We start from the raw sequence: 27,342 nt of genomic DNA, 5'->3' as shown, positions 1-27,342 counted from the left end.
AGCTCAATGGCTTAAATAGCTTTTCATTCGTTATTTGTTATTTAGTGCCTCACTATGCAGCTCACTAATTTAAATGAATACTTTGTGTTTGCTTTTATAAAAAGATATTTTTTAAAGTCCGTTGGAATTACCTTTTATGGATTTATCATCATCATAAATGATTTAATAAATAACCCTTTTATATGTTATATTTAATATTAAAACAAGATTTTAAAGATTAAACTCTTTTAAAATGTTTGATTATCAAAAACAAAATGTTGTTTTAAGACTGCTGGCTCCATCTAACTTTAGGTATATCCCACAAAAAAGCGCCCTCTACATCCGGATTTATTAAAGATCACTGTTTATACATTTTACATGGAACTTCACTAAATATCCATTATATCGAATGTAAAAAAAGTGCTGTTTTGCTTATCTACACTGTCGAAGTAGTTTTCGTGTAAGTTACATTTGTGACACCAAATTCTACATGCAAGCAGCAAATATTTATTCAAAATAATAAGAAATAAGTAAGCCAAGTCGTAAATTTTTGTCTAACTTTGGTTATAATTTTATTCATTATCTTAACTTGTTCCGGTTTCTTCTTCACTTCCATGCTCCGATCTTCAGGGGTTTATCTTGCTGCCTTTGCAGTTGCGTTTTGCGTTTTCACATTTTGTTGGTTTTAAACATAGATTGAGAAATTATGTATAATGTGTATATGTTATGCATAGTTATATATTAAACATGTAGTATATATATTTTATAATTTATGTAGCATACAAAAAAAATATCTAAAAAAAAATAAACAAAAAGGTATCCTTAAGACAGAACCGCGACGGTGTCCAGCGCAACAACGATGACCACCGTCAGTATGCTAGGTATGCTAGGTTTTCGGTTTTGGGTTCGGTCGCGGTCACCTCCTAATCCTCCTTAGTCTCCCTCCATTCCTCCCCCTTCTTCTCTCTGCCCCCCATCCGCTCACTGTGGCTTCTGGGTCTTTGGTGGTGCTTGGTGCTGCTGCTGCTGCTGTTGCTGTTGCTGCTGGGTCTCGTACCGCTGGCGCAGGGCGGTCAGGGCACTCAGCAGCCGGCTGTTGGCCGCATCCAGTGCCGCGATCTGCTGGCCCTGCTCCTCGATCACGCGCTGCTTGTGCGACAGCGCCAGCGACATCTTCAGCTGCTCGCGACGCAGCTCCTCCTCCATGGTGATGAGTCTGCAGGAGGATTGAAAGAAACTTTAATTAGGTTTACCCCTGAAGTATGGGTCCATGCCAATTATTTAGGCAGTCGTGCGGCCAAAATTAGTGCGTATTCAAAGCAAAGCTGATTAAGCATTAACAAAACATCTATTTTGGCTACATCGCTTGCGTCTTAAATCGATTGCAATTCACACCTGTCGATGATGCTGCGCATTGTGGACTCCGACTGCATGCTGAGATTGTTCGCTCCATTGCTGCCCGCTTGACGCTGCAGGCCGAACAGCTCGTCGCTGGAGTCGCGAAGCTCGGCCTCATCCCGGTCCAGCGTGTGGCAGAGCGTGTCCAGCGTCTGTTGCAGCAGCTGGATCTCTCCGTTCTGGTCATAGCTCTTGCCCAGTCCCTGTTCCGAACCGGCACCTCCTCCGCCGCTGCCGCCACTGCTGCGCAACTGCCTGCGTCGCTTGCCCTCCTGCAACTGGTTGCAGTGTCCTGCAACCAAAAATGCATCTCAAGTTAGCTACGTTCTAGGTACATTCACACGGATATGTCCCACTCACCCTCTGTATCCGTGCTGCTGTCGGAGAGCGTGCGCGCCGAGTCCAAGCTCAGGCGCCTCTGTGCCGCTGATGTGGCCGAGCCCACGCTGCCCGCCACACTGCCGGCATACTGCTTCAGTTCCTGATCCCGTTCCCTCTGCTGTTGCTGCATCGGATTCTGTTGCTGCTGGTGGGGATGTTGATGGTGTCCGGCGGCACTGGAGGTGGACAAGCCATAGCCCACATTTCCACTGCTGCCGCCGTAGCCACTGCCGTAGACATCCTCACGCTTGAGCGGTCCATTCAGTCGCCCGTAGGCGGATGAGCCGCCGCTCTTGCCCAGATTCGAGGTGGACGCAGATGCTGAGGTGGAGGAGCTGCTGCCGCCGCTGAGCGAGCGCTGAGCCTCCAATTTGGTGGCAATACCCGCTCCAGCAGCTGCCGCCGCTGCATAACTGAAGTAATTGTCCGCCGAGAGCTGTTCGTCCGAGGAGCTGGGCGTCAGAGTGGCCGCCTCCAAGGCTCCGCCACTATTGAGGAAAGCCGCCCTGGCGGCCACCAGTCCACCACCAATGGGTTTCAAGCGGCTGCCAAACTGCTGTTGCTGTTGCTGCTGCTGCTGCTGCTGCTGCTGTTGGTGGGGATTACTTTGAGCCGATGATCTGGACGAGCCAGTTTGGGGCTGGAGCTGATAGGAGGGATTCTTGAAGGCCAGCGGCGCATTGTGACTGCCCATCGCGGCCTTCAGCTGGCTCTCCACGGGACTGGAGGACTGCGAGGGCGAGGGATTCGTGGAGATGCTCTGGTAGCCAGAGCTGCAGTGACTGCTTTTCGCTGACAGCTGCTCCTTGCCGGCAACGGCGGCGGGTTTCAGGTGACTCTGATGGTTCTGCTGACCTTGGCTGTGATGGTGATGGTTTGCTGGTTCCGCCACGTCGTGCTCCTCGGCGTACTTGAACAGATCGTCGAGATCCTCCAAGTTCTTGGGCATATTCGAGTTGGGATTCAGATTGTTACCCCGCACATAGCCACCTGAGTGATCGGGTATGCCCAAATTCAGTTTGTGGTGGCTTCGTCCGGCACCCGCTGGTCCCAAACTGGATTTCATCATCGGTGTGGGCGACTTGCAGACAAAGGCACTGCTCGTATCGAACCCGGAGATCTGGATTTGGAATTCCCCGTGCATGTCATCGTAGCTGCCGCTCTGGTTATTGTTGCTGCTACCAACGTTGCCATTGGCATTGGGATTACCATTCCGCGGCAGTGTCCTGGAGCGAGTGCTCGATGGCGTGCCGGCCTCGTAGTCATTGCCATTGTGCGCCATATACGGATAGTTCATCCGATCCATGCGCTCCATTGTGCTGGATGCACTGGTCTGTGGCGCCGGCGGGCAGTGATGTGGATGCAGTTGCTGCGGGTGATGGGCATGTTGCTGGTGGCCATGCAGCAGATTGCTGCTGCTGCCATTGAGCGATGAGGATGCCATCGAGGTCTGCGATTGGGCATGCTGCAGGCCGCCCGGCGAACTCATATATTGGTTGCCGGCAATGGAGGTTTGTGAATTGGAGAGCAGCTGGAGGGGATGTTGGTGGTGCGGCTGTTGCTGGTGGCCATGTTGTTGCAGCTGCTGATGCTGCTGTTGCTGTTGTTGCTGCTGCTGCTGTTGTTGTTGTTGTTGCTGCTGCTGCAACAAGCCATTAACCGTGGGATCATTGTATCTAAAGATATTCTTCTCCAGCGAATTGGGCGTAAGTACTCCTCTCATGATGCCGCGCTCCGCAGACAATGGTTTACTGACAATCGCATGCTGCGGCTGGGCCAACTGGCTTTGTTGTGGCAGTAACTGCTCCGAGTTGGAGCCGACGTGCGAGCCCGAGGATCCCGGATTGCGATTCTCCTGATTCTCGCTGGCTATCGAGTGCGTGGATGAGGTGGCCGGCAAATATCCGCCCGGCAGTGCTGTGCCCATGCCGTGCTCTTTGGCTCGGCTGATCTCATCCAGAATGTGCTGCAACGGATCCAGCTCGTGCTGCCTGGCCTCCGGCAGCTTGGCCAGGCTCTCGCTGAGCAAGCTGTGTAGTATGGACAACTGTTTGCCCTGGTCAATGTACCCGGCCCAATCGAGAATCGAGTCCGGAGCCGGATGCTCCGGTCGCGTGGATATAATCTCCAGAAACTGTTGCATGCGAGCGGCCTCCTGTTCGAGAAAATCGTTGAGAAACTCCATAAAGTTCTCCTTGCCCTGGAAGCGGGTGAAGTTCGCCAGCGTTTGCAGCGTCTTGGCCACCAGTGTGAGATTGCGGGTGGCCCGTGCCGAGGGCAGTTCGCTGGTGATGTTGAAGAGCGACGGCGATAGGATGGCCGGGCACAGGAAGCGCAGGAAAATGCTCGCCGAGATCAGGTTGTCGGCCATATCCTGACGGCCCAGCTGTTGCAAGCGCTCCCGGAACGTGGCAAAGCAATTGCGCAGCTGGGCGGGGAAATGCTTGTGCGATTCAAAGATGCACTGCCACGCCCCTCGCACGGCGCCACGCAATGCGGCCTGCTGTCGCTGCAGCGAACCCGCCGACGTGCCGCTCGTCTTGGTGGGATCCACCTCGCAGTCCCTCTCCGACTGAATCAGCTCGTTTATGGGCGCGGATAGTGTGTCCTGCAGATACTGTTCGCCCGTCAGCTTGAGGAATGCCTCCATGCTCTTGGTGGCCAACGAGTTGCCCCTGAACGTAAGCCTCTGATCGCCCACTCGCAGCAGATCGAGGGCCACCACATCGGTGAGGAAGGCGCCCGCCAATCCCTGTGCGTGCATCAGCAGCACCAGTGCCTGTCCAATGTCCTCCTTCGCCTTGACGCCGATCACCGGCTCCAGGGTCTCGCACACGCGCTTGTAGTTCTCCTTGAGGTAGGCCAAAAAGTTGGCGTACACATTGATGGGCAGGATGTCGGTGCTCTGGAAGCGGCACTTAATCCTCAACGTGGGCAACTGCTCCTTATCCTTGGACCCACTGCCGCCGCCGCCCGAGGTCCTGCCCAGACTGTCGCCCGCCTTGTCGCTCAGTATGGGATACCATTGCTCGCAGGGCAATCTGGAGGTGACATCGTGCACGGGTATCTTCACCGATCCCACGAACTGGTACTTGTCCCGCTTCTTCTTCTTGTCCACCTCACGGAATACGTTAACGGTGATCACATTAATCTCGGGTATGTCGGGAAAATCAAAGTGCTCTCCCCAAAACAGCAGATCCGTTTGCAGCTTCACCGAAGTCCGGCCGTACAGGGTCTTGTCCAGTTGCAGTTCACAAAAGTATCGCTTCTTGGGCGGCAGATTCTTCGCCTCGTACACCCACATCTTCAGTGAGTTGTCCGTGCGACGTGTGTGCTCTGCATTCGGTGCGATCGACTTGCGCAGCGAGTAGATCCAAAGGTCACGCTCCTGGCGCGATCCGCACGAGTAGTACCGCTCGCCACGAGGCCCGCCCCGTACCTGGAAGCAGTGACGACGTCCCAGGACCGACTGGTGCACCGGCGCCACGCCCACCGCCCCAGTGCAGGAGAGATCTGGCGGAGCAGAGAAGAAAATGGTTTCAGAATTGAGAACAATAACTACAGCATTATGGAGAACTCACCTATGGTGGACATGACGGCGTGACTGGACAGCAGACTCTCGTGCGAGCGGGAGCCCCTCAGTCCGCCGGATCCGCGCTTGGTCCGCTCCAGCTTGGTCACCGACTTGGTCCGCTTGAGGGGATTGGATCTGTTGCACGGAAAAAACGATAGCATATGATTAGTTTCCGGATCTTAAATGCACACTACGTGAGCGACTTACTTTTTGGAAAAGAAGTTGGTGAAACGCGAGGTGGCATTGTGCTCCGTCTGGTGCTGTTTGCTGCCCAAAATGGGCGTGGTGGGCGCTGATCCACGGCGGCACGCCTTCTCATAGGACGTATCTGCAAAGAAGGAAGCGAAGGATATGGGCATTAGAAGGGATTATCTCACAAGTGCCAACTCGAATTTCTCATCTCGAGCACATTTCATTGACCTTCTTTCTTTCAGGTGATTCACATTCACATTCAGATTCAGATTCATATTGAGCTCGGCAAGTATTTTAATCCCCAAATGATGAATTCCCATCCCATCTCACACAACTTCACCCGCACATTCCTCTGCAATCCCGTCCCGCATAACAAAAACGGCCACCACACTTTGGCATGAATCGGTTGTAGAACGTTTTTATTTATTTTTTCTCATTTTTGGAAGACTTGAAACTGGTTTTCGCCTGTCGAACAAAAGAAAAGGAGCAGCTGCTGCTGAAATACATTTTTATCCCAGCTCCGGAGAGCCATCAACATCGCCGCATCACCTGCCGCAAAAAATAACAACAGCCGGAGCAGCCCGAAGACATGGAAACTGAGGCAAGGAGAGGCAAGCTCAGTGGCAGCAACAGCAGCGGAAGGGGCAGGTAGGTATGATTCATCAGTCATGTGCCTCATTACCGTGGCAAGATGCTAAGCGAGTACACTCAGCACAGAACTCAGAAAATAGAACCAAATGACACGAACCAGATGATCCGAATTCAGGTTATCAGACCTGTTTTCTAAGTATTCCTCATTGTACCTATAAACCATGACACATTTACTTTATTATCCTCTTCGATAATTTAGTTTGGAATAACAGGAATAGCAACTTAGCGTTGAATTTTTTGTATTTTATTTTTGTATTTATTTATCCATTTAAAATCAACATTGAACGGGATATTCACAATAATAAATTCATCACCATATATGCCAGATAAAGAGATCTCTTGTTATAAAAGTATCTTTTCCACATTTAAACCCATAATATTCTATAATTTCTATTCACTATTTTACGTGTTGCTAATATACTAAATTAATCGAGGGAAATAGAGAGAATTGCGCCTTAAAATCGTGTTTTCCGCAGTGCAACAGTAGCTGAAACTGAGCTCAGAATCCGGGAAGCAGAAACCAGTTTCCACGAGGGCATCTCATCTTCTCCTCCTCACAAAGCCGCCCTCACAGCCAAGAGGAAAATGAAGAACGAGCCCAAAAACAAAGCGACCTTGTCGAAGGCAGGCCACCTACAAAGTTAGCCATGAAAAATAGGGGGAATATATCGTGTGTATAGAGTTGGTGAGTTGGGTGGAACGGAGGTGGAACCATACCGTGGTGCCATATCCCATCATTCTGACTCATCGGGGGAGAGCAAACATCATTTCTTTATCTGATGGCATGCAAAAGAGGCATCGGGAAAACAAAAACGGGCAGTTCCATGTTTTATGGGCTACTCTCCGCCCATCAGTTTCGTTTGGTGTCCAAAAGGGCTGCCTTCCGCATTTCCAGGTTGATTCATTTCAATGGCCACCACCAGCACCACCACGACCACCACGACCACCAGATGCAAACAGCACGATTTGTCATTCATTCAAAAAGTACAACAAACCAACCGAGAAGATGGGGCAGAGCAAATTGTGTCATGTTTGGCATTCAGAGACACACAACTATTCTATTATTAATACAAAATGGAAAATAGCGAGCACAAAAAATTATGAAATATTCCTATATAAGATCAAAACTCGTTGATGAGCAACTGTATCATCTGTATCATCATCTTAATCTCACCGCCTGGCGTGCAAAGCAAACAGCCACAGCGAAGAAGCATCAAATTCAAAGCGATAAACCATAAATGAATAAAAAGGTGAGTCGAAAACGGCGCATTTATACCAATTTTGTAGTCGGTGGGTGTTCCACGCCCCCAGATTAATGCCAAATCTAGAATAGGCACGCAAATCTGGCTAGCAGAAAACAAAAACAAAACAAAAGTTTAGCAAAGAACACGCACTCCGTGAAGAAATGTGTTTTTTAATTAAAGGAAACTAGGATAGGTTGCTATCTCAGCACTTTCAAATTAATCTATACTCTGCATAAACATGATTTTTTTCTCCTCACAAACTTTCCACATCAATCTAGGGCAACTTGGCTTATCAAATTTCTGTAGAAACAAGCTGCAATTACTCGAACATTTCTGCTTCATAAAGAAAGTAATTATTGTACTTCCTAAGCATTTCAATGGGTTTGAACTGCCGTTTTACTGATGACCCGCCCATTAATCCCATTTATAACTAATGTAGACCAGAGTTCAAGAACTGATTAAGTCGCTGTCTCTCTATTGGAAGATACAACCGAGATTGTCTGTTTCTACATTTCTACATCTCCACAAAATCCAATGAAACCCAAATCCAATGGCAAACGCCATTTGGGGCAATAAAGGTGGGCCAATCGCATATATAGTGCGATGAAGTCAGCGGAGATCAGGTCTAGTATATTACACCAAATCCCCGGAGAGTGTGTAATAATTTGGTAATTTTTGGCCAGATGACCGGACCTCCGAGACAGCGGGTTCATGATCGTAATGATGCTGATGCTGAAATGCTGATGCTGACTACGCATTTACGAATATTGCTCATCGCTTGAGTCACTGCATCACCAAATTCTTTGTTTTTAGATTTCGGGGTCTTGAGACAGCGATGCAATTAAAACGGCTTAAAACGGATCGTTGGGGGGAGGGGAGGTGGGGGGTCAAAAGAGAGAGGTTCGCTTTCACTGGCCAGCGAGCGAAATGGTGATCGATCGAACTGGATCGGATATGTGTATCTTGGGCCCCTTGGGCAGATGCTAACTGTGCGATAAGGTCAGCGCTCAATTATCGACGCGTTAAGTAAACCAAAGCAAAAGCTAAAGGCACCGTGTGGAAAGTGGAAAATGCGTACAGTGATCACTCACTATCTCACGATCCGTCAGTGTAGCGCAGTGATAAATGGAACTAGCTAAACCAACCGAATAACCAACCAACGATCGTGGCAGATAAATGGCCACAGTATCTTTATCTCAACTTTGCTTTGTTTCGCTTCTCTACTCTTCTTGTCGTATTTCTTGAAAATGTCAACAGTTCTCGGCTGAGTGATATGTGATATACGATCTATGGGACCATGGAGTCGCAGTCTTTTCTTTTTTAGCGATAAGGGGTCGATCAATAATGAAGCAACTTCATATTTGAGCAGCGCACGCTCTTCAAATCATAAATATATGTATATTCCTTTTGGACTTGTCTATTTTCATTTCATTTCCATCGTCGCTGCCGCTTTATCGACGAAAAATGGAAACCGCCTTGGGTTAAGTCGTTAGTTACGAAAGCGTTTGCGCCTTATCACATTACAAATAAAATGCAACTGAACTGCAACTACAACTACACTGAGCGAAACAACAGCAAACACTATCTCCATGTTTGCTGACCACTTGAAGTGGACTGGGCGGCACTTGAACGCGATGCACATGTGTGTTTCGAAACTCTATTTTTGGGAAATGTGCGTACAAAGTTTACATTTGAATATGAACTCGCATTTCGTAGCATTACAAATTTGGTTCTTCTGAGAAATAATAGACATTTGTATAGCCAAGAAGCGTAACTCTATTAACAGAATCAGCAAAAAGTCAGTTAATATGCCCTCGCATGTAACACAAAAATTCGTAAGGCATTAAAAATTACAACACAATTTGGATTTCGTAAATTGTTTGGCACACAATCATTGAAGATGATTTAACATAATTGCAAGTATTTCAGCCACAATTTGTTTGCTCATTTTCTCGAACTATCCTCAAATTAATACCAATTATTTGCAGTGCATCAGCGAAAAATGGCAGCAACAATTTGAGTTTTAAAATAAAGCGGTTCGTTTGTTTGGCATTCTCATTCTCCCATCTCTCTCACTCGCTCTCTCGCTATCTCTCTTCTGGCTTCCAAAACGAAAAAAAAAAAAAAAAAAAAAACTGGTTTCTTGTGCGGGTGTGTGTGAATCATAATAAAATAGCAACAGTCCAGAAAAAAAGCAACGAAATTGAAATTGTAGCCAGAGAGAATGGAAGGGCAGCAGAGGGAGAGAAGCGGAGGAGGGGGGGAGTGGAAAATAAAAACAAGCAAACAGAAACGACGCCGCACAGTGGGACCACGATTTAAATGATCACAAATCGAATTGGTCACACTTCTGCGGCGGCGTTAATGCGAATCGATCGGGCATTTAACGGTATCCTCTCTCTTTCGAACTCATTGAAATGCAATGGGCTTCCTGGCGGCGTTCCAAGTATAGAAAACTGATTCCGATTCAATGGCCAGCGCAGCGGGAATAATTCAAGAAGTCGTCACTAGTTGGAAAATACACCAATGGCGTTCCTGGAATACCAAATCAGAATGCAAGAGGCCAGGATAGAGATACTTTATTTATGTACCACACTCCAATCACTTTCGAATCGGTTTATCTCGGGGTTCAGTTCAGAAACTACACCGCAAGAAAGCCAAATCACAAGTTAACAAGTGGGTCAGAATTAAATAAATATCGAAAAAAAAATCATATAATTAATATAGAATGTCATTCAGCGTAGTCTAATATTTGTTCTGTAACTTGATATCATTCAATATTCTTCATTTGCTGTGCACTGCTGTGAAGCCCATAGTGCGACGCTTCACTGCCCTCCAGGGCCATCAAATTGAGCTACAATTGAGCCACACAATTGGGCTACGTTCCAAAAGAATACATACACTTGGGCGCACATAAATATATATAGTATATATATATGTATATGTATTATGTACATGGTGGCGTTGATTGGGGGAGGAGGGAGGGTTCACCTCCGATCGTGTGTAAATAAAGTAGCTGGCAGGCTTGATGATGATGGCAAACGTCGCAAAAGAAACGCACAGGAAGGCTTAATAAGAGCCGCCCGAAAGTGTGAAGAACACATGAAGAAAAGAGAAGGGGGCAGTAACAGTGGCAGTGGCACAGCTGCGGTCATAATAATAGCCCTTGAAACATCTGCCCATAAAATTAAAGGTACCCACAATAAAAGTTGTAATTCACAAGCATAACATTGTGTTGTGGAGTTTTTATATTAGCCATTATCACCCCTAATAGACACTTTGTTATATGTTTTGTACTTGAGTTAATAGATCTGGATCATGGGGCAATATTTACTGGATAGTACTGGACAGTAATAGCAAACATTCGACATAAAGTGATGCTAAAAGGAAGTGTTATCACTATCAACAAATATAACTATATTATACCAATAACAAGTATCATTGCTTATAGAAAACAATATTATTTTCTACTTGAGATCTTCTAGGAAAGGGTTATCTTTGAGATCTATTAGATCTAGAACCAAGTGATTCTAGTTAAGGGTTTCGCTTTTGATCCTTAGAAGTGATCTTGTTAGTGGGAAATAAGAACTGTAAATGAGTTCCTCACACCTTTGTCGTAGATTTCTGTTTCTCAGTTCTTCGGATAGAGTTAGCTATTGTTGACCTATAACTTTGGCCCGTACTGTGATCGAGGGGCGCGGGTTATGTCTTATCTTATCGTGACCCTGCGCAGATAGGGGAATACCAAATGCGATCGCCGTTGCTCGATACAAACGGAGTTTGCTCGATCGGATCGAAATGAAATGGAATGGTATATGGGATCGCAAGGGGTTGTTTTTCGGTTGTTTGCCACAGGAAATACTTATGTAGTACTTGCTGCCTGCCCATTGAGCAGACACAAAGAATTCGGTACTTTTTTTTCTCTTTTTTGGTGGGGGGAAATCGACGTACCAGAATGATGTCCCGCATCGTCCTCCGCCGTTGTCGTTGTCTCATGCTCTGTGGTCACAGAGAGATCTGCTCCAGTTGCGGATGCGGATGCGGATGCCATGTGTATGGCCAGATCCCTGATCTTGAAACGTTCGCAGATCAGTTTCTCGCACTGATCCGCCTGGAAATAGCAGTTGAGCTCATCCAGACTCAAGGGACACACATCGTACGGCTGATAGAAGTGTTTGCCCCAACTGCCATTGTTGCTGGAGTTGTCGCCAGCACAGCTGGTGGACAATGCTCCCTGCATGACGCCCTGATGGACTCCGAGTCCTCCGTTGGATCCACTGCCCGAACCCAGAAGGCCAGCCTGATTTGGTTTGAGCAGCGAATTGCTGCGTGCCACTTTGGTGGAGTGGGCACGTCGGATGAAGCTCAGCGATTTCTTGGGCGGCGAACAGATCGTCGAGGTATTTGTGGGCGTGGCGGCGGCGATATCCGTTGTCAGTTTGGGTGTGGACTTGAGTAGAAAGAGGTTCTTCGGTGGGAAACTGTGCGTGAGTATCGAGGTGGCCGAACAGCTGTTCTGCAGCTTGTAGGGCGATGAGCTCGCTATCTGACTGGCCGTACTGCCGCCGAACAGCTGACGCTGTTTCTCCTGCAGCTTTTCCCGCTTTTCCTGCTTCTCCTGATACTTTTCCCGCTTCTTCTCCAGTTCATCCAGTGCGGCTGCCTCGCGTAAAACAACTGAAGGCGATAGATTTTGCGGCAGGGTCTTCGATTTTGCACGAAGTGTAATCAGTGTCGTCGTCGTTGTTGTTGTGGTAGTATTACTGGTATTACCATTACTGTTACCATTGTTATTATTGGCCGTTGTGTTTGTGGCCAAACCGCGCTCCACCGACGGCAGCGGTACGGCCAGTATATTGGTTCGCGATCGCGATTTCATTAGCTTTATGGGCGTCGAGGTGTTCGTCTGCATGCGACTTATCTCTGAATCATCATCGTAGTCATTCGACTCATGGGCGGCGGATAATGCCTGCTGTTTGGGCGGCGGGGGCGTGGCCAGGACAATGTCGTTCTCCTCATTGAAATGAGTCCTGGGCGCAGCCGTATTTGGTATATTCTGGCTGTTTGGCATGATGGGCATCGTTGGCATGGTACTACTACCACCATTACTATTACTACCCAACGAGGACTGTTCGTTATCGCTGCCATTCAAACTGATGACGTTCAGTACGATGCCATATCGCTTCAGTTTCGAGGGGGATGCGGTGGTGGTGGCATTGTTATTGCCGGTGGGCAGGGACTTGAGCAGCTGTTCGCGATGACGCGCCTCCGTGGAGTTCTCCTCATCCTCATCGGTGTCGGAGTATTGGGCCGTATTCTCGCTGCCACTGATGCTCCAATTGAAGCCGCAAGGTGGCGACATTTTCGTTGGGGTTTTCCGCTCGAATAGTGCACTAACCTTGGCCACGCCGCTTTTCACCGAACTCGATTTGCGCAGACTATAGCTTTTCGATGATTTCGTTTCGGAATTCGTTAGCGAATTACTATTGCTACTTAGGCTGGTATTGCTCGACGACTTTTGTACCAGATGATCTGTGGACGTATCCTTTTGGGTCTCCTCTTCGTCTTCTATTACCAGTGGTACATAGAATGTGGAGCGTCGTCTTTGGGATTTTTCCTCGGGCGTCGCTATTATGGGGCTTTCACTGTTTCCTGTGTCTACTGTATTTCCCACTGCTGCTGTTGTTGTGCTGCTGGCGGCCTGCAACATTTTGTTATTTTTCGCTCAGTGTAGTTTCGAGAGCATGGCACACACACACATTTGCAGAGTGAGAGAGAGCGAGCAAGAGATAGGGAGAGGGAGCACACGCAGGTATATTTTGTATTTGTGTTTGTTGACGCTGCTGCTGCTGCGGCTGCTGCTTCTTCTTCTTCTAGTACTTCTACTTCTTTCTCTTTTTCGCTGATGCTTCTGTTTTTACTTCTTGAATTTTATTTACTTCCCCTCTCGCTTCGCCTTTAAGTTATTTTTGTTGCTGTTGTTTGCTGTTGTTGCAGTGTGCGTTTGTCGCTTGGCTTACAAAAATTATGCGCTCAACTGCATTTCCGCGTTTTTTCTCTTTCTTCACGCTTTGTTTTTGCTGTTACTTTATCGCCTTTTCGCACCACATTGTCGCTTGGTTAAGTTTTTTCTTTATTTATCTTTATTTTTTGTACTACTCTTGGTTTCTTTTTGTTGTTGGTTGGTTAATTTTGGTATTCAGTTGCAGCATACACACACACGCACGCACGCACAGACACAACCGCAGCGCAGAGAGTCTGCACTAATACACACGCACACGCATCTTTTTTCTCCTTCGTGTGCAGGAATGCGTTTTTAGGTTGTTGTTGTTGTTGTTGTTGGAATTAGGGGAAAAAACACTTTAACAAAAACAGCACTAGCTTTAACAATTATTAAAAAAAAAAAATAGATGTGTAGCTCAGCAAACAAGGCAAAGGAGGTAATATTTATGCAGCGCAGGATATAAACAATGCAATAACATAGTTAAAACCGACGCACGCGACAGCGAAACTAAAAACAACAATAAAAATAAACGGGGCGATTTAAACAAACGCCGGCGCCGCTCCGTTCCGTTCCGTCCACTCCACCCGAACTCAAAAATCGATCTGATCTAGCGATGTACAAAACATTTGCGCAGCGCGCACCGATGTTTGCTGCGGCGCGATACTTTTCGGCTTTTGTGTCGCTCGCTATCGATTAATCGATTTTCAAGCCATGATCGTGATCTATGTGGGAAGTCATCCCTTTTCACAATTTTGCTCTAATTAAACGCCTAGTTCTTAGTGTTAAATGTCAATACACAACGTTTTTCACACAGCGGCTGATCGCGAATGCGAAAAGGCAAAAAACAGCAGCCGACGATCGTCAGTCGACAGCGCTGCCCATCGAGGGCTGCACATGCGCAGGGCTACAACAATGCCACAGCAGCGGTGAAAATGATAGCTACTGCAGCAATAAACCAAATTTTACAATATAAAAAAAGTTTAATTAGAATGTGTTCCTAATGTACTATGTAGAATATATAACAATATATAAAATATATATATATATATATATGAAAATAAAAACAGAAAATTTTAATGAATTCCCATTAGTTATTAATTAAGCTATCATTTTTATGACACGACATGTATGTACCATCTACGCTTTGGAGCACACTAAGTAATCCTATTTTCCTACCTCAACTGTGGGTGTATGTGTGTGAGTGTGTGTTAGGCGCTAGTTGGGCAGTCGGGCAAGGCATAATACAAATTAGGGGAACACCAACCGAGCACCACCCTCCCCCCGCAACAACCCACTCGTAGCAGCCGTCGTAACGCTTGGTTCGGTCTTTGCCTTTATTTTATTTTATTATTGTGTTTTTTTTTTTTTTTGTTTCTTTCCGTTTTTGTTCACTGCGGAAGTGCGTGACTATGGGGTTTTATGTGACACGTTCACCTCCTTCGCCGCAACGAAAAACGGAAGACTTGTTTACGAGCGGCTCGAAAGTAACCATTTTCATGCGCATTTCCATGGGCATTACATTAGCATAGGGGCACAATGAACTGTGTGAGAGGGAGTTTTCTGCTTTACTTTTCAACTTTCAACCCCTGGCCAAGCGATCGTTATATAAGCCACGTCCTGTCTCTTGAAATTCCGTTACTCATATAGGGATTGGAATTCCCCTAAATGCATTTACTACTTCTTATTCGGAGAGTTATGCAAATAGAGAACGGGGTAATCCATGAAGCACTGCATACTTTTCGGGCTGTGTAGAATACCTGCCATGTCAAGTAGAAACGTGCGTGTAGAATTCGAAACATTACAGTAGAATCTACGCAGTAGATCATCTTAAAACGCCGCGATTTATGCAGGCAGTTTAATTTTATAAAGAAAATTGTGAAAAATATATATTTTTTTAAATAATCATGTACTAGCATTCTTTAAGCTCTGGAAAGTAAATCAAGTTAAACCAAAGTCTTAGACTTTAACAATACAACCAGTTTGTTTACAAAAACTTAAAGGTGCTAATAGCTAACTCAATTGCATGGTATGTATAAATATTTATGAAACGTTTTAAAACTGGTTGCCTTTAAGTGGCACATAATTACCAACTTTTAAGTGGTTTTAGAATACTCAATTTTGCAAGACACGAAAGTAAAATTGTTTGCAATTGCAGTTTGCATTCTTTTTCGTTAATATTATGGAATTCCGGAAATAGAAGCACATAATTTGAGGGTTATGTGCTTCCCATATTATATACAAGTTTTGAGAACCCCCAGGCGTCAGAATGCATAGAGTAAAGTGTCGCCCATGAAGTGATAATGTCCAGCAATTGCTGATAAGTTCCGAGCAGATCGGATTGCGCTGAGCCGGCAAAAGTATTTGCATTTGTGGGTTTCTAGGTCTCTATCCGGCTGTCCACTGCAAAAGCGTTCTAAGCGCCACATGGAAATCGAGGGGGGAATCAGTTGCAGAAGTAGGCACAGAAACAGAAACAATGTCACGACATTGAGATACGGATAATGCATGAGTAAGTTGCTTGACATAGTCACTCACTCAGTCAGTCACTCACTCAGTCAGTCATTCACTCAATCATTCATCACTCTGAAAGGGAATCAATCGAACAATCGGGCACTTTGTGTTGTTACCTTCGTTCAGCGATGTATCGTTTAGCGCCGTATCGAAATGTATGCGAGGCAGTGTCTTCGACTTGTACTCACCTGTAAGTATTGGAAAAAAAAAAGAAAAAAAGAGGTTGAAATGGATTAGTTGTGTTAAATGCAAATGCCAGAGACGTCTTAATACTAGATGTTTTGTTGGGTGTTTTGTTTTGCAAAAAAACGCGACCCATTTACATGGCCTGACCTTTGAGCTGGTGCCGTAAAATTCACTTCAATTAATGCAAAATATGAAATACAGCGAGATACAATTGCCACGAGTAGACATCGCAAATGGTCGCAAGTGATGACAATGTGGGGCACGCTCGTAAATTGAGCAATTGTTGTAGGTGACCCAGGAGTTGGTGCTCACTGTCTGTGTCTCTGGGATCTCTGGTCTTTAGAAACCCCCTGGGTTCCCAGAGCAAGGCGTTATTATGGTGATTATGAGTGTGCCGTTGACACTTTTTTTTCCCAACCAAACACTGCATTATTATCTACTTTGCGCGGGTCATCGGTCGTAACTGTGCAACTGTAAATTATGCCGCCACACAATTGACTTCAAAGCGAAATGGCCGAACTGACGAACTGATGAACTGCCCAACTGCCCAACCAATCCAGTGATGATTGTGAATTGTCATTCTCATTCTCGATGATGTCACATCCGTCTTCCATCCATCCATCCAGCTATCCATTCATCCTCTTGGGCAGTTATGTGATGACAGATAAAATAAAACTGTGGGGCTTCTCCGATATGAATATACAGCTGAATCATTTAGTTTTCTGACTCAAGAGTTTTCTTTACGCATTTAAAGCTCTACTTTAACTATATCCTCGCTCATAAATATACAAATATTTTAGTCAGGTGTCAAGAAGTATACAATGCAATATTTAATATACGGAAATTCAAGGAATTCCAACTTAGTGCCAACTTTACACACACATATTTAACTTATCCTTAAAGATTTTACGTAATTTGTTACCCAGCACTAGTGATAGTATTACTTACTCCTGCCCGTGGCCTCCAGAGTGGATGCACCCGATGCCGTGCCAGCAATCCGCTCCTGCTCGCCGCCCTTCATCAGCTGCAGCGCTTGGAGTATCTCCACATCGGTGTTCATCGTTCCGTGAATGGGCGGAGTGGGTGCGTCATCCCGCTCGCCCCTCAAACAGGAGGCCAATCCCCGACCCCGTGGCATTGTGCTCCTCCGCATAGCCGAAGTTGGTGGCTGCTGCTGTTGCTGCTGCTGATGATGATCCATGGCTCGCGTTGCTGGATTTGGTGTGGAGTGCTGCGAGTGCTGCGATTGCTGCGTGTTCTGGGAATTCTGGGGGGCAGTACGGGGCATGGAGTGCATCTTCCTCTGCTGCGGAGTCGTCGAGTTGGCCGTCTGCATTTGCACCTCGTCGCTAATTGCTCGCAAAGCACCGCAATTCATTCTGATTTGGTTAGCTGCTTTTCTATTTGGTATCCTTGCTAAAGTTGCCTTTGCAGATTTTTGGTTTCCGTTGCCGTCGTAGTTTTGTTAATTTTATTATGTATATATTATTTTTTTTTTTTTTAGTTTTTAGTGCTTAACCTTGACATGGTTTCCTGTGCGACAAAGGGGCAGGGTATAAATTTCAGATCACAACACTCGCGAGGGATGAAACACATTGGCCTGGCTTGGTTAATGGCATTGAAAGGAGTTTCGTTTAAAGGAGTTTCGTTTAAAGGAGTTTCGAATTTTAAGAACAAAGTTTCTATTTCAATTAAGCGAACACCATTCACACGCTAGCGTAAAAAATCCATTAAATTTAAAGGTTTTAAAGGTTTGCTTTTCACATTAATGCAGCACATATATGATCACTGATCTTGGACATCCATCCCCACTTTTTTCGGCTAACACACAGGGCTGTTTTCCGTTTTTCCTTTTGGCCCAAACCATCTGACATCGACTTGGCTTAACTTGGCTCGGTTTCGCTTGCCTGCGTCGGCAATTAAGATTTATGGTCATGGCGTGTTGGCCCCTGTAAGCGCACCCCTACCGGTTTTTACCGCCCTCTAAAGCGAGGAAATAATATTATTAATAATAATAATAATAATCTAAAGGCTCCTACGACTGCCACTTTTTTTGGGTCTCTAAATGTGGTTCAGCTAATTTTTCCAAGTGGCTTTCCGTTCTTTTGCACACGCGCGACTGCGCAACAAAGGAAAACATATAAATAATATTGCACACACACACACACACACATACATGCATGTGTGTGTGTTAGCCTTCAGTGTTTTGGCTTAAATTTTCCTTTTAACTTGTTCAATTTTACGCTCGTTGGCTTTCGGTGTTGCAGTATTGGTACGAAACGGAATCGAAATGTTTGTTTATGTGTGAGCAGCTGTGGGTGCTTTTTTTTCAGTGGGTGGGGGTTTTCCACATCTGATCGAGAGAGAGAGAGAGACAGTAGAGAGAGAGAGAGAGAGAACTAGAGAAATCCGCAGAAGAGAGACTATAAGTTATGCAGCCCACACAAGATTGTTATTACAAAGTCTGCAACTCATATGAAACTATTATTATAAGTGTACACCACACCACTTTGTTCTAATTCTTTTATAATAATATGAATAATATAGTTACAAATGACATTTATCTGGCAGATAGCTCGACTTTGCAGCCAGAGTTTTCCTCTTTTCCTCTTAATTAAGGCGCCAATCGATAAATGCAGGCCAATTAAAGCGCCAGCACACATAATGTATGCAATCAGCCCAAGGCGTTAAAAATCTGTAATGATTGAGGAGCTACGGCTTTCTCTAGTTCGCCTTTTGCATTTTCCCCATTTGAAAATGCCACAAAGTAAAAAAAAAAACAAAAAATAACGAAAGAGAAAAACCAAAAATGGGGTTTTGTTTGAACGGCGGTGTGAATTCTAGGCCTCAATTTTGTGGTTTGCTGATTTCCATTACTGGATTTTCCTCTTGCGTGCGTTTCGCGTTTTTATTTTCGTTTTATTTTCTTTTTAGTTTTATTGTTATTAAAATAATTTTTCCATAACTGCTTTCAGTTGCTGCTGCGTGGCCGAAAAGAAAACTGCCTGCTAACCATCGTATTTTTCTAGTTGAAATTTTTTGTGTGCGTGCTCTGGTGATAAACATAAATTTCGCCACAGAGACTTGACTATTTTTTCATTACTTTCTCCAACGGTAGCGACACAGACACAGATACAGACACGCAGCAGCTGTTCTCTAGCTGCCTCTCTTTTCCCTGCTACACTGACAGAAATGTGGTGTTCGTTTGGGCAGCCAGCTAAGTACAACTTGATAGTTGATACTAGTTGATACTAGTTGATAGTTTACAGTTGAGATACTACTACTCAGAACCTAAAAATACACTTTCTCTTTAATTTACGACCTCGAGTCAATGGATTTTCTGCGAGTGCAGGCTTGTATCTCTGCTTACTCGAGCGAGTCGCCCACGTTGGCACCTGTGCGTCCAGAACGGGCAGACAGACTCTCTTTTGTCCACCTTCCTTCCACCTTGCACCTTCCATTTAAGCGGAAGTGCAAGCCAATGGCCAGAAGTGCTCAGAATTCGATATGCCATATATGGCATACTATACACATACTATACACATACTATACTATACTATAGTATACTGCACAATATGGTCACATGAGTCGCACTCCCACTCCGCTTCCCTTTTTTCATTCCGCCGGCGAGTGATGATGTTTTTATATGGGAAAAAGAGAAAAACTCCAAACAAAAGCGGCAACTGCAACGGATGCGCCATATAAAGGCAGCATGCAACGCTTCAAGCTGAAAGCTCTTTTTTCTCCATGTGATTCCCTGCTTTTTTTCTCCTTTTTTTCATTTCTTTTTCTGTATTTTTTTTTTTGTGTGATTTTTTGCTGATTAATGCAGCCGGCGTTGGCGTCACAATGTGTTTGCTTTATTTACGTTGTTTGGGGTTTTCTTTTTTTACTTTTTTGATATTTTTTATTTATTGTTTTTGAGGGCGTAGCGGGCCCGCATAATGAATAATTTGGCAGAGATGCATTTTTGCACGTCGATGACGTTGGCAACAACAACAACAACAACATCAGCAGCAACAACAAGCTCAAACATCAGCCAACAACGTCAATCCAATCATAGACTTTGCCCAGACTCAACGCAACTGATTATATATGCAGCAATGCAAGTATCTCTCGAAAAGTGCATGCATATGTACATATATTACTACACATCATGGCTCGAAGAGGGCGGGGGGGTTGGAGGTGCAGGAGGGCCAGGTGATAAGCCACGAAAGGTAAAATCTCGGCTGTCGAGGTGTAAAGAACAAAACCCAGATCCAGCGGAAGATGCATGATCCACAGCCAAGGGTACATCATCCATTTCCTACACACCAAATCCCGAGAAATTAGATTAATACTTTTCCCTTTCATGGACAACATTCCAAGTGCCATAGGAATAATCTATTACAATTTAGTTTAAATGGCATTTAAATACACACTTCCTAACTCTTAGAGTTCATTTATGTTGCAAAACTTTTTTATGCCTGGTGAAGAGGTACACCCATTCTTGAGAATTCGCTGCCGATTCTCTTTGTTCATTTATACTTATTTTTTTTTTCTATTTTTTTTTTTTTTTGGGCAGATAATGGTTCCGTTCCGGAGAAGTTGAAAACCGCCTGGAAGCAAGGTCCCACACAATTGCGAGTGGCAGTCATAGCCAAAGCTAAAGCTCATTAGGTTTACGGCTAATATATATTATAATGAGTATCGCCTTATAATAGGCACTCTGATGTGGCTGCCCTCGTCGCGGGGACGTGGGAAACTTTCCATCTATTCATCTTTTGTCGCATAGAACACCATGGCGACGATGATCGCCAAAGTCAACGGCTGAACACGGTTGAATGCCATCAGAGCGAAACCGGTGTTTCGATCGCACTTGGGTTATGCAAGCGAAACAGGCACTCTTATTTTGCTTAGTGTATTCATACGGCTTCTAACATATTAAGATCTTTTATAGATACGATCGTATTTAAATCGATTACAAAATGTTTCAGCTATCAGGAGACTTTACCACTTTTGAAAATAACTTAGTAATCCTAACCCTTAAATAATATATGCTGGTATCTGTCATGTATTTTATTCCCAAATAATAAAGTTGTTTCACTGCCAACTACTGCATAAAAAGGTGTAGTATCAGCAATGCATCTTTTTAAATCACTTGCAAACAGAAGTACACTGTGTGAAATTTTAGATAGCTGTCTTTCCGAGTGGCGGGTTCATGGATCGTGGACAATGGACTGGGGACTGGGGACTGGGTAGCCATACAACTTGTGTATTGGAATTGAATGAAAAAAAGGGCCGTGGGCTTCGTGTGCACCGGTCCCCAGGTCATTTCCCTCTGCGCAAATCAGTCAGTTGAGAGATCAGCATCAGACAGAAGTACACAAGTACAAAAGTACTGAAGTACAGGGTACAGTAACTAAAGTGACTACAACATCGGCACAGAAAATACAAAAAAAAAATACATAAAATAAGGCAAAAGGCAGAGATCTTAGATTTCTATTATGGCATTTCTTTCATCTTCTTTTTTTTCTTTTGAGTGGCCCGTTCGTCTTCATCAACATTTTCATTTTCCAGGTTCGTTTTTTTTCTGCCATTTTCAGTTTAGCCATTTGGCGGGGCAAACGGCGAATTGAAGTCGCGGCGTAATTGACGTTATAGTGATGAGATGAGATCAAAATGGACCACAATGATTGCGGCGATAATTGCGACACAGACAGACAGACAGACAAACAGAAAGACAGACGGACGGGCACACAAATATTCTTTTGGAGCCACGCACCGAGGAATGATAAATGATAAATGAAATGTGCCAGGGAAAAGATGCAGCAGCAGATACAGATACAAGATACAAGATACCCCGAGTTCGGATACGCGGAAAAATCAACTGGCGATGAAGACAATGGAGAAAGGGGGAGGCGGTAAAACCACTTCTGAATGAAAAGTGCTGCGGAAAAGTGTTAATGTTCCAGGAAAATGACCATAAGGTTCGCCTGACAAGCTGCTTCTCAACATTTGTATGTACAATGTATCTTTCTTCAAGAAAATCGTACAACTTTATAAAACTGATGATGTAGATAGGTTAGCATGTTTTCTATATGATACCATCCACAATCTGCATAATTTGCACATAAAGTATTCAAATGAACTGCACCCAAAATGGCAAAGAAGTGAAAACATGTCTTCAAAGTATTAAACTGCAAATATGGCTTAATAAAAGGCGTTTCTAGTAATCCCATCACTTATGGCAAAGCTTCGCCATAAAAACAAGTTCCCAGAATAACGCTGAGAAGCAAGTGCTTGTACATCTGTTTTTGGCACAGTGTATAGAGTATAGAGTAATCCACCCATTTTTTTTCGGGTGATTTCCAGAGGGGTGGGCGTTTGTTGTGTGAGTTTGTGATTCATTGAGAACAATGGCAATCTAATGATGATGATGATTATTGCAAACAACAACTAGGTAAACTCTTCTGACCAGGTCAGAGGTTTGGCGAGGGGGGAGGGGTGAAGGGCGGGGGTCGTGGTCGTTGATCCACAGTCAAATTAAATTACCAACCAACCACAACGAAGTAACAACAACGAAAAAGTGAAATTGTTGTTGCTCTCTCGTCCGGTTGTCATTGAAGGCACGTTTTCGTATTTTCGACGGATATTCGCGGTTTCTTATTTGAAGTGATCAGATAAATAAAGTGGACTGCGGGCGGGGAATGGAGGGGGGGTACGTACTACGTATCTCAATCCCAATAAAGGGAGTTCATGTTAGAGGTATAATACGTGAGCGGGAATGATTTTCATCGCAGATCCGAGCAGCGAGAAATTCAGCAAATATCGTGGGAGCATCTAACTTCGATGAAAGAGTTCTTCCAACTTCCCAAAATGAACTCAAACAAAGCTCTAGCATATCAGTACTATGTTTTACTTTAGTATCAAAGTAAATGAAACAACTGCCTTTGCATATTGATCATGCTGATATTATCGCAAAGGGAAATTGTGTTTATTTCTGGTAATTTGCGCGCAATTAGTAGCTGCAAATGAGCTCATAAAAGAGAGCTTCCCAGATTCCAGCGATTATCTGTGCACTTGCTAATCTACTGTTGTACACTTCCCCCAAATGACTGGGGACCCAAAGAACTATGGAACTATGGAACTATAGAACGATAGAACTATAGAACGATAGAACTATAGAACTATGGAACTATAGAACGATAGAACTATAGAACTTAAACACCGTTAGAAGCCGTCATCATCAGCATGCGACGGCTGTTTGAGCCACTTTCCTTTCACAACACAACTGGGAAATGGTGTTGTATGGCGGAGACAACGCAATTTTCACACGATGAACTTAAGGCGTAGTAGCCCCTACTTTGGCTCCCCCCCTTTCCCCTTTCCCCTCCAAATCTAGACCCCCCCTCGGCTCAACCGATATATTCGTGTCAACATGTGTTGTTGTGTTGCATATTATGTAAATTATTTGCGGGGCAAACAGAAATGAAAGAGCGGCAAGCTCATTGTCTTAGTGCAGAGAGAAAAAATCCTAAGGCTTCTAAATAATATTCTGTATATTATATTTAATGTAAGTAAATCTAATGTAAGTAAATCTGTAAAGATTACATCTTTATTATATTACGTTTGAATATCAGTATGTATATGATGCATACTAGAAGTTTGTTCTTTCAAATGCTTTACTATTGAGAAGTTCTTGAGTTCCTGAGTCCCTTTTCGCGCAGTGTCTATCTTCCCTCTCTTTCTCAGCCCCAATTGCGGCCTCTTTCGTGGACTAAGTAGCACCCAATGGGCCATCTCCAGCAGACAGGCCACAACATTGTTGACCATGTTGAAATACATCAAGCGATTTTAACCGTTTTAATGCTTTTTTCGCCCTGCAGTGCGAGTGAGAGAAGAACAGAGGTGCGAGCGAGACAGAGAGAGAAAGAGAGGGAAAGAGAGGGGTAGTATAGAGCAGGGACTTATGGAGCTCATATAATTTCTGGCCATTTCTGCTGCCATTTTATTACCAGAACTGTGTGAACTTGTTGCTCGCGCTTTTCCTTTTCATGCCTGTAGTTTTGTTTAGTTGTTCGTGCGATTATTTTTCCAATTTCTTCTCTTGTTTTTTTTTTTCCCCTGCGAGACTTGCTAAATTTAGAGTAGCGTAGAGAGAGCTTAGGAAAATGAAAACTTGGGTGTATTTTTGGAAATGATTTCAAACGCATCTCAAGGTGCGAAATAAACAAATTTCTCGCCCGATGTAAACAAATCAAGCGTACCGAAAAATTTCGTTTCTGCTCGTCAAAATATAAACAAAATCAGCGGGATCGTTTCGATCGTGTTTACATGTGTGGCCACAGTAACAACAAATATTGGGAACTGATTCGGAAAATACGAAAATTTGCATCGAGAAAAGGCAGACATATGTATCAATATGACGCGTTGTCTTCGTAATGTGTTTTAAACAATTTCAATTACAATTTACTGATTTATGTAAGGAAAATCTTAATTATTGTTATAGAGACAATCAGCCAAGAAAATGAAGGGTTTTCTCATGACCTTAGTTTCGGTCTGCAAATGAAGCCGCATGATCCATCATCATCTGCTTTATCACTCATCCAGCACAACGATTAGCTTGCTGCCGCCACTTGATTATACAATCGAGTTAATTTGATGTTTCGCTGGCAGCAATTGCCACCATATCCATACACCATGCAACACACACCATACACCATACACCAACTATACCATATACATACATATATATATACACTATATATCCCATATAGATCGGGGCGTGTCCCGGGCCACAGAAAAGCGGATGATTGTACATCCCATACGTTTGTGCATTAGCCAGTGCGGCGATGACGACATCTCTCAAATGTGTGGCAATCCGCGGACGGATAGACAAGTGGAAGATACAAATACAGAGACAGCTACAGCTACGGATACAGATACATTTACAAACAACTCGGCTACGGATACGCAAAATGCCGACAGACAGATAGATTTATGACATATATGAATTACTAACTGTGCCGCTTCGCTAATTGTTGTTATTGCTACTCTGCGCCACAGTTATGACTCGAATTATTCAATTTTCAGCAGCGCCCCGAAATCAACAGAAACTTCAAAGCAACGGAAATGCAAAAACACTCATGTAAAGAAAGGAAAAGAAGGGAAAACTTCAAGCAATCAAATCGGTAATACCCTTCTCGTATCAAAAAAGAAGTTACTATAATCAGAAATATAAATGTATGAATAGTAACAGATATATAATTAATAAGTACAATTACTTTTGTAACATTCATTGATTTGTTATATTGCTTTTAAGGCTTTTGAACATCATTCAGAGAACACTTTGATAAATAGATATGATTTGTGTACTTGCAGCGCATCGGGCAGATCATCGTGGCCGAAAGCAAGTGCAATTGGCCAAAACCAGCGCCACAACCAGATAAAAACTGAAAAAACAATTTCCAAGCGTCCGCCGCCCGTTGCAATGCATTTTAATTTGACTTTAACTATTTGCGCATATAATTAACAGCAGCAGTTAGTACACATAAAACAAATAGTTTGAAATGTATAGTAGTGAAAAAATCGTTTAATTTATATGAAAATATTAGATAAATATAAATGCATTTTATTTATTTATATTTGTCAAAGAAATAAATATGTTTCATGTCTATGTTTTGTGGTGGCAATAAGTAATAAAAATGCGATTCTTTTTAACTTCAAAGAAGTTTATAAAATATTATCTTTGTAGTTTTCCACGAACTTTTTCTCTTGGTGTACCGCTTGCAACAAAAAACACCAACTGCGTGTTTTTTTTTTCATTTTGAGTGGAAGGGGATCGCATTGTCTGGCAATTTCGCCCGCAACAATGAGATATATAGCCATTAATACATATATATGTATCTATATACATATATCTTGTTGGATAGGCTCGACAACTACAACTACAACAACTACAACTGCCAACAGCAGCTTGTTCGCAATAATAACTCAAAAAAAAGCTCTCCAATGTGACATGTGCCAGCCCCCTGCCATTCAGCCCCCCTCGAAAACGCCGCCCCTCCTCCAGCCATTCAGCCAATGCAAATATGAAGCTTTGTTTCCAACAACTCCGCTGAAATGGGCGGGGGGAGGGGGGGAAAGGCGGCGGGAAACTGGGAGAAAAAGCGAGGAGGAAACTGCGAGGAAGTGGAAGATCAGCTGACAACAAAGCATCAGCAAAGAGAAGGGCAAGCAAAAACAAAACAAAATAGTCGAAACAAAAACAAGAAAAAAAAAGCACAAAGATCTCAAACAATTACACACAATTCCCTTGTTACAGTGCCAAACAAAAGATGATGGCCACAAATTTGATCGACTGCTGAGAAAACCTATGGCCAAAACACTTTGTTGCCAACAAAAGCGACTTCCTAGGGGGCCAAACGCTGGTTTCCCCACAAACTTAACTACTTACCATCAAAATATGGTTACGAAAGCAACTATGCAATGCCTTCACCAAGTCGCAAAGCAGCACAATATCTTTGGGTTCTTCAGCTTGCATTCGTTACTTTTAAAAGCAGAGTTTCAATATCTATAATTTTTAGTGCGATTTCACCAAATCAGTTTACATTTTCGACACTTTCAACTATTTTCAGCTCAGTTTCAATCTGCTCCATTTAAGGCTGCCAATAAAAGCGTATTTGACAAGCTGTTGACCTCAGTTTATTAATTTAGCGAATATCTATCTATGAATATCTATCTATGAATATCTATCTATGAATATCTATTCATTCATTTTCATTCACAGAGTAGTCAAAATTCATAGAAGAAAACATAGCCACTGGGCTAGATGAATGCAAATTTAGAAGCGAAGTGCTATTTTCGTATAATATTCAGCAAGTGCAGTTGCTATCAACAATTGTTGATGTTGCAGTTGCTGCTGCAGTTTGTTGCACTTGTTCTTGGCTCTGAATAATATACTATAGTATAGTATAGTATACTCCACATGCAGTGCGTTCGAGTAGATGCATGTATAAATAAAATGTGGGTCATGTGCATCAAATTATTTAATTGGTGTCAATTGGCGTTGGATTTTTCTTTTCGCTTTTCGCTCGCTCGGCCGCTTTTCTTTTATTTTCATTGCATTTCGTTTCGATTTCCGTTAAGCCGTTTAACTTGATGTTGTTGTTGTTGCTGCTGTGCTTACAGCTGAAATTGCAGTTGCATTTCGTGTTGCTGTTGCAGTTCCAGTTGCAGTT

The 27,342-nt window shown here is 43.9% G+C and overlaps 1 protein-coding gene and 1 long non-coding RNA gene across 15 annotated transcripts in view; one reads left to right on the top strand and one right to left on the bottom strand.

Annotated features, from left to right (window-relative positions):
- Positions 1–522: 522 nt before the first annotated feature.
- The window catches only part of LOC6525708 (ras GTPase-activating protein raskol), a 41,662-nt gene continuing 14,842 nt past the window's right edge, over positions 523–27,342 (bottom strand). For 2 of the 12 annotated variants that reach the window (XM_039377720.1, XM_039377722.1), the window contains 6 exons: positions 16,051–16,122; positions 5,540–5,660; positions 5,340–5,467; positions 1,738–5,271; positions 1,375–1,669; positions 523–1,216 (listed from right to left, as the gene is read on the bottom strand). In XM_039377720.1, coding sequence (XP_039233654.1) covers positions 961–1,216; positions 1,375–1,669; positions 1,738–5,271; positions 5,340–5,467; positions 5,540–5,660; positions 16,051–16,122 — 4,406 coding nt within the window. In that variant the 3' untranslated portion in view covers positions 523–960. Of the gene's footprint in view, positions 1,217–1,374; positions 1,670–1,737; positions 5,272–5,339; positions 5,468–5,539; positions 5,661–11,370; positions 14,038–16,050; positions 16,123–17,068; positions 18,102–27,342 lie in introns of those variants that run through there. The other 10 variants (XM_039377721.1, XM_039377723.1, XM_015190951.3 and 7 more) reach the window with 7 other exon arrangements.
- Positions 5,694–26,167, top strand: LOC120322420. Of its 3 annotated transcripts, none has more exons than XR_005562220.2 (3): positions 5,694–7,425; positions 20,685–25,293; positions 25,484–26,167. It is a non-coding gene; the product is annotated as an uncharacterized LOC120322420 (long non-coding RNA). The 3 variants fall into 3 exon arrangements; XR_005562222.2 differs by having other exon boundaries at positions 5,696–7,425; positions 21,706–25,293; positions 25,484–26,166; XR_005562221.2 differs by having other exon boundaries at positions 5,696–7,425; positions 21,680–25,293; positions 25,484–26,166.

This window comes from Drosophila yakuba, chromosome X, assembly GCF_016746365.2.
Source record: "Drosophila yakuba strain Tai18E2 chromosome X, Prin_Dyak_Tai18E2_2.1, whole genome shotgun sequence".
Lineage (NCBI taxonomy): Eukaryota > Metazoa > Arthropoda > Insecta > Diptera > Drosophilidae > Drosophila > Drosophila yakuba.
Note: the sequence above shows the minus strand (reverse complement) of the source record. Positions and strands in the feature narration are given on the sequence as shown.